The sequence below is a fragment of the Oxyura jamaicensis genome, chromosome 19 (assembly GCF_011077185.1).
Source record: "Oxyura jamaicensis isolate SHBP4307 breed ruddy duck chromosome 19, BPBGC_Ojam_1.0, whole genome shotgun sequence".
Lineage (NCBI taxonomy): Eukaryota > Metazoa > Chordata > Aves > Anseriformes > Anatidae > Oxyura > Oxyura jamaicensis.
In genome coordinates, this window is record NC_048911.1 from 10,922,932 (window position 1) to 10,931,001 (window position 8,070).

General features: G+C 37.4%; 1 protein-coding gene across 1 annotated transcript in view; it reads left to right on the forward strand.

Annotated features, from left to right (window-relative positions):
• The window catches only part of PAFAH1B1 (platelet activating factor acetylhydrolase 1b regulatory subunit 1), a 38,370-nt gene extending 30,628 nt beyond the window's left edge, over positions 1-7,742 (forward strand). The window contains exons 9-11 of the mRNA XM_035342841.1: positions 1,321-1,422; positions 2,064-2,220; positions 4,132-7,742. Of these exons, the coding sequence (XP_035198732.1) occupies positions 1,321-1,422; positions 2,064-2,220; positions 4,132-4,205 (333 nt within the window). The 3' untranslated portion in view covers positions 4,206-7,742. The remainder of the gene's footprint in view (positions 1-1,320; positions 1,423-2,063; positions 2,221-4,131) is intronic.
• The last annotated feature ends 328 nt before the right edge of the window (positions 7,743-8,070 follow it).

An 8,070-nucleotide genomic window follows, 5' to 3' on the forward strand; every position in this document is an offset into this window, starting at 1 on the left:
GGTTTTTGTGGTTATACTTGGTGTACATTAATCCCCCCTCTTGGCTTCATAGGCTCAGTGCTTTTGTGCTTTGACAGTAAGATGCACTAACGAAAGTGAAGTTTAGAGAGGCTATTTCTGAGGTTGAGAGTGCAACAGTGTTCACATACTTTTGCGAAGAAGTGTGGAAGGTAGCTTATCTAGCATAACAGGAAGTTTATAAGGATCCTAGGCAGATGGAAGGTGTAGGGGGAGTAGTAGCAAGTTAGAAATGGTAGAAATGAAGCTACCTAGGATGTAATTGAAAATGTTAACTGCATTTGAATTAACCTTTGACCTCAGTTTCCTAGTGTGCAGTTAATGATAGGAGAAAATGTTCTTTAAAAAAAACAAAAAGACAGCATTTGTATGATCATGGATACATATTCTCTTGTTTGGCCATTAAATCTTTAAGAAAGGCTTACTAAAGGTCAGCAAAAAATTTCCTTTTAAGGATGACAAAGTGTAGAAGGAATTAACTTTTATTTCTAGTTTAAAGAACAGAACAAACATTTCTACCCTGCCCATAATGAACCTGAATACCGCAGGAGAAAAGCAGATACACTGAAGGCAAGAACTTGTCTGCTGATGGATCTTACAGATTATTTCAGTCAAATGTTACTTGCATCCTTAAAAGATTGTTACAATCTTTTAATTAAGAGTAATTAAAGCCAAACTCCAAATATTCACTTTGTCTTGCAGTGATAATTAAAGTGGTGTCTCTGCTGCCCTCTGTTGGTCTGATCAGCTATATACGTCACATTACAGTACTTGGCTTTGAGCAAGAAGCAAATTAACTTGAAATTCACAATTGAAGCGTTTCAAGTTCTGAGAATTAAGTCTTTCATTCATACTTTGCTTGGTATCAAATGGCAATAAGCTCAGAGTAGGGACTTTCCAAAAATTCTTAAACTTGCTTCATTACTTTTTATGAAGAATGAGGACACAAAGGTATGTCTGAACTTCATGCTCGTTTGACAGGAGGTGTGTGACTCTACTGGAATCACACCTACCACTGTATTCAATGTCTTGCAGTAGGCAAGTTTGGATTCAAAGTATTTTTGGTATGTGAGCAGGACATCAAATTAATTCTTTCAACAGATTAATTCCTTTCATTTTTTGTTTATTTCTGCTAGTATTAGCAACAAAATGCCCATGAATCCTAGCTTTAGCATTGTGCTTATTAGTTGTAAGTTGTCGTATAATCTAATTTTTCTACTGAGAAATAGCACTCAAAGGATCTGCTTTCTCCCTCTTCTTTCCCCCCTATATATGCCATAACTAAAACATAATTTTCTGCAGACTAAGAAGAGTGGCAAGCCTGGGCCTTTTCTGCTGTCTGGATCCAGAGACAAGACCATTAAGATGTGGGACATTAGCACTGGCATGTGCCTTATGACACTTGTAAGTTTATTGGTGTTTTTCTGGTGGTGATAGCTGTGTACTTAACTCCAACTTTAATGTAGTGAATTATCTTCTTTTTTTGTAGAAAAGACTAAGTTGTTGTAATAAGGCACACACTGGAAATAGTTTTAATGGCTCCTTTATTTCAGCTCTTGTTGCTAAGAAATACCAAGAATTTCAAAATATGTAGTATAAATGCGGGAGCCTGGTGGTGTAGTTGTTATAATGAGTAGCTTGGTTTGTCAGTGGAAATGCTGATAATCAGCTGAATTCAGTCTTCAGTAGAATGTCATATTCTTTCAATGTGGTGGTCTTCCTGTGGGCTATGGGCTGTTGTTTTCCAGCCTGTATTCAGGGCGGACTAGATGTCAGCACAGGGGGTGGGGAGCAGGATCAGTGGAGATCACATGAGAACCGCTGTTTGTTTGCCTTCAAGGACAGGAACTCACATTGTTGATAGTGCTGATATAATAAATGTAATAATAGAAACTGAAGATAAACTTCAAATTCTAATAGGTTTTAGAAAAATAAATGATCTCCTTGCAGGAAGAGAGCAGAGTTGCTCAGTTTGCCATAGCATAAACTGTAGAGCATTCAGCCTTAAACATGCATCTGCTCACTAGTGCTTTTTTGTGCCTAAGGTGGGCCATGATAACTGGGTACGTGGCGTTCTGTTCCATTCTGGGGGAAAGTTTATTTTGAGCTGTGCTGATGACAAGACTCTACGTGTCTGGGACTTCAAGAACAAACGATGCATGAAAACCCTCAATGCGCACGAACACTTTGTTACCTCTTTGGGTATGTATTGTTCCACAGTATTTATTGAGACATTCAGAACCAGAGATGCAAATTTTTCTACATCTTCACCAGCTGAAGTTGAGAACCAAGCTAGACATTCACATTTTGGGATTCCAATGAAGTTTATTGCTATATGTATATTAGTCGTATATAAGGACAGATAGGAATTTAGAGTGTTACAGGTTTTTCCACTTCTGCTGCCAGCGTTGCACGTTGGACGAAGACATTAACTGTCAAGGTGTTCTGGAACCCCTCATGGCTGAGTGTGCAGGGATTTGGGGCAGTGCTGTATCTTACAAATGCTTGCCAACAACAAGCAGGGGACAAGGTAAAAGTCAGGAAATTTTAATTACTGGGCATTCCAGTTTGGTATTACCAGGACTTGATAGATGTCAGTTCTGCCCTCCCTTGGCAAAAACACTCCTCACTCAACAAAACTAGCTTTCCTCTGGAATCTTCTGCATTGTTTCTTTCTCTGTACTCCTTGGGCAGATTCTCATTTTTTCATTAAAGCTTTGTACGCTACGTTAGCAGCAGACCTGGAATTGGCTACTAAGGTTTTCTAATAAAATTAGCAATTCTAATCAAGATGTAGGGTTTCTCACTCGACTTTGCTCTTAATTTATTGAAAACAGCTGATCAACAAGGGCTAAAGAAAAGTTAAAGAACATTAAAGTGTTAACATTAGATCCTTGGAATTGTCTGCTTCAGTTTATGGATTAATTTGCTGAACCTCTTCTGTACAATGAGGTGTTTGAATCATAGAATCATTCAGGTTAGAAAAGACCGTTTAAGATCATCTGGTCCATCCTTTAATCTAGCACTGCTAAGTCCACCATTAAACCATGTCACTAAGTAGTACATGTAGGTGGTTTTTGAAGACTTTTGGGGATGGTGACTCAACTTCTTCCCTGGGCAGTCTGTTCCAATACTTCACCACTCTTTCAGTGAAGAAATTTTTTCCAGTTATCCAACCTAAACTTCCCCTGGTGCATTTCAAAGCCAGTTCCTCCTGTCTTTCACTTAGTGCTTGGAAGAAGAGACCAATCCCCACCTTGCTTATAGCTTGCTGTAAGGTAATTGTAGAGTGTGATAAGGTCTCCCCTGAAACATCTCTCCAAGTTAAACAACCCCAGCTCCCTCAGTCACTCCTCACGAGACTTGTTCTCTAGACCCTTCACCAGCTTGGTTGCCCTTCTTTGGGCGCGCTCCAGGGCCTCGATGTCCTTCTTGTAGTGAGGGTCCCAGAACTGAACACAGTACTCGAGGTGTGGCCTCACCAGAGCTGAGTACAGGGAATCAGGATGCTGTTGTCCTTCTTGGCCACCTGGGCACACTGCTGGCTCATATTCAGCTGACTATCAGCCAGTACCCCCAGGTCCCTTTCCAATGGGCGACATTCCAGATGCTCTTCCCCGGCCTTTTGATTCTTCATGGATAAACTTGAGTACTGTCTGCTGACCCACCCAGTCCAGAACTTACTTGTATGACGTATTTTGGGATCTCGTGAGCAACACTACACATTTTTTTAAAAAACATCAGCTGTACTGTCTACAGCAAAAAGCAAAAGTTTCTTGACTTCTGATTCTAACCTTTTATGTAAATAAATGATGTTGTCTTCTGGTAATGTTCAAGGGCTTTATCAGTTTGAGGTATTTCAGACTTGTCTCTGTTATAACTTGATCAGATTTCTTTTCCATGGAAGCTCCTTTATAACTGAACTGAAAACAGATTTTCGTGCTTCACAAAACTTTATATTAGAGAATTTGCCTTCAAAACTACAGATATGCAGAACTTTGAAATTTAGTCTTTGAAACTGTGTCAATTTTGGGCAAAAAGTAATGGCATTCAGTGAGAGAGGGAAATACTAAGTGGCATTCATTCTTAACATACACTTCTCTTTCCTCACAGATTTCCACAAGACGGCACCATATGTGGTTACTGGAAGTGTAGATCAAACAGTAAAAGTGTGGGAGTGCCGTTGATTGAATTCACATTTGACCCCTTTTTCCTCTGGATGCACTCAGATACCATGGTTACCCATTGAGCTCTGTTTAAATAAATATTGTCCTTTCATGTAAATTATTCTGGATGTAGATTGAGCTTATTAAATGTTACACACAAAGTATTCATGCATGGTGAATCCAAATTGTATACTGTAAATTTACATACGTTGTCTAGAAGTACCATAGGTTTAAGAACATGGGCTGGCATTGGTCACATCAGACCTAAGAAGGCAGAAGTTGGATAATTGAAATAGGGCACTTAACTGAATAGTTGACAGTGTCGTTCTTTGTCGGATAATTATACCTGTTTTTCTTTCTGCTGTCTGTTGGTGCCTGAATTGGTGACCTCATTTGGGAAAAGTTTTGTAGGGCTCTTTCAGAAATGTGTATCTATGTAACATCACTTAAGTGTGCTTAATAAATCTTCTCTAAGAATACTAGATAATATGGCTGCAATTCAGAATCTTCTGAACCTTATATGTAATTAATGGAAATTAATTAAACTTTGGAATATTTGTCATGAAACATTTGCCAAATCAACAGGATACACTTGTTTTGGCCTCCTATCACACAAGGTTGGTATATTTATATAACTGTAAACCTGAAATAAGACAACAAATCTTAGTAGCAGCTGATGTGATAAATGTATTTATTTTTTATTTGGTCATTCAATGGTTAAGCTGTGCTGTTGAACTAAGTTTAAATGTTTTTTTTTTTAATGCTAGACGAACTTCCAGGAGGAGTTGTCCATCCCACTAGAACTTAGTGATCTAATTTCCAATAGAGCTTAATCTCCCAAATGACTGCCATGGTACAACTTGCTGTTTGCTTTCAATGTTTGTTAGAGATGTGCAATTCCTATTACACAACAGTATCAAAGTACACTTCCCTTATATTCACATGCAGGAGGTTGGGGTATGCAAAGGTTTCTTGTTTTCTTTAGTGCCTCCTTGGAAACCCTTTTGAATATGAGGTTATATTTACCTTGACAAGACAATGTGGCTTGAATAAAAACTTAGTGGTTTGCATATTGAGAAATCTTGGGGTACAGTATTTAAATGCTTTAAAGAAAGCACTAAATACCTTGAGGATCAGATTATAATGGCACATAGAAATTGATACAGGCTTCTAAAAGAAAAAACCATCAACAAAATAAAGTCCATCTGTTGGAATGATCCTATCAAGTAAACATTAAAAAAAAAATCAACAAAACTAGCCCTGCTTGGTTATTAGTATCTGCATTGTCTGCTGTATACAATTTTTAACTTGCATATCCCTAAAGTTACAGATTTTGACCTGCAGTGAATGAAAATATTATAAATTAATGTTTTAATCACCATTTTGTGACAAATTTCATTATAGATAACTAAGAATTCCAATACTTACTGAACTAACCAGGTCTTTTTAAAAATCCACTTTAAAATTTCCAGTATACTGAAGTACCAGTCTGATATTTTAACAGATGAAATTGTGCTTTTTTTATTCATTTTGTTTAATACATGGCTTTTTAAACTGTCCCTTTTAAAAATAAAAATCCTTGACCAACATAGGGTTGGCTGGAGGGTGTACACACTAAGAAATTGGTGAGGGGTGTAGTGGTTAATTTCCTACAGTCGCCCACAAAAAGGATCCTTTCTTCTGCATGGAGGAGATGGATTTCAGTATTGTTTCCCTGCGTAGACTTGCCTTTGGGAAGGGGTGGAGGAAATGGAGTTCTGATGTGTGGGTTTTTTGAGCCAGTTTAAGATTCAGGCTAACTTCTTAAATCCAGTGGTTTACGTAATTTTCAGTGTGTGTTTCTGCACTTAAGCATGCACAGATAAAGTATTTCTTTCGTTGTTAGCTGCTTGGACTGGAAGAATTTGCTGCTCTTTGTCTAGTCAACAATTCCAGATACACAAGTAGTGCATCTTAAAATTCCTCAGTGCATCTGCAATTGTTAAGTAATAAGTCCGTTTAATTCCTGACAGGACCTAGAAATTTTATTTAAGTATGACAAAAAACCACACTCATGTACATAACTCGTAAACATGACTGAGAAATTAAAGGTACCTATTAAGTGGAAATTGTCTACTGCATTTTTTTCCCTGTAGCATACAACTATACACAAGGGCAAACAGCTAACTGAAGTCATGTAAGCAGCATCTAATTGCTTGTGTGAAACACCCTGCCAAGTACTTCTGCAATGCAGTTTGCAACCTTCTCCTTAAATAAGCAGTGAACTATCTCAGGGATGGTCCTGAATGGATCAAAAGTTAAAGCCCTGTTTAGACAAAAAAGTGAAAGCCACAACACAGGAGTTGGGTTTGTGAGGGTTTCCTGCAGTGTTGCTCCTTGATATTACGCTGTGTTGAACTTTTTCACTGTTCGCAACGTTTTCTGTCAGCTGTCTAATCCTGTGCCTTTCCTGTGATAACAAGTACAATAATGAGGTTACTGGTTTGGATAACAAAATAACTGTATTAGAGCATTTAAGAGGTTCACTGCTTTGTCACTTTCCATACTAGAATTGGCATTTCTTAAAAAAAATGACTGTATATAGACTGTGTTACCAAATAGACAATACAGACTTTTTTGGGGGTTAAAAACAGACAGACATTCCAGTGCCACGCTGACATAATGTGCCCAGGAAGTCTTAGATGCATTCTAAAAAGTGCAACATTTATTGTGGTTTAGACATAATCTGGAAGTTGATGTTTTATAGCATCTTGCACTTTAGAAGATTAAAAAAAAAAAAAATACCGTCCTGCTTTTGTGTATGGTGTGACCAATGATGTGCCCGGGGCACTAATTAAAAAGAAAAAAAAAAAAAACTAGTTGCTAGCAAGTTGTCCAAGGGCTGTGGAGCACTGTAGTATTTTGAAAGCTTTGGCTATAGACTCACCAAGCCCAGTCTTACTGTCAGTACCCTGCTTCTCCTGTTTGCCTCCTCCTGTTTTTATGTGAACTGCCTGATAATATCACTCTTAAATGGCTTTTGACTCGTATGAAAGCTATTTAAAAGAAAAAGATACTTTTTTTTTTTTGTAGACAGTGGTGGCTTGATAATCCTTTTAATGATTTGAGTATAAAGAAAAAAATACTAAGTTGACTGAAGGAAAAACGCACTTAGGATGAGTTATTTGCTGTCCAGCTGTACATAAAGTCCAGTGTATTTTTAAAAAGTCAATACCAAGAATCTTCTAGCAAAGAATATGTGCATAAAACGGTAGGGATAAACACATTAGGAGTGGGAAAGGTTGGGTTGGATTTACAAGTCACAACTGGATTTAACTGGCCTTTATATCTTTCCACTGTGTCATGTAAGTAGCTGCTTTCTTGTCCTACCTATCCCTCAGGCTTCCCCGAGTTCATTCTGAAGATAAGTGAGCAAAATCTTCAAGTTTTAGAAGTTGATCCTGACATTGACATGAAGGCAAATGTTGGGTTTTTCATAAGAACTATGTTAGAGGTTGCAATTGGAGAAAACAGTTCCCAGACTGTAGGAGTTAACTGAAGATATGACACAATTAAAAACAAAAAACAAAAAAAAAAAAACAGTAAAGGAATGTATATAATACTGCTCTGTGTTTTACAGTAAGATTTGTTGCTCTCAGACTGTGTAAAACAAAATTTATTCATGTTTTCTGCATATTAAAAAAATCTTATTGTACCAATTGGTAAACTATTAAATGCATATAAAACTAGATGTGTTTTTGTTTCCTTGGATGCAAGAATTAAAACTATTTTGAAAACAAGTTATTGGTGTTCCACCCATCAGATTTTGCTCCACACCGCTTTTTCCTTTAACCTGGTTTTAATTCAAATTGTACATGAGTAAGGAAATGTAAGGCATTTTTAAGGC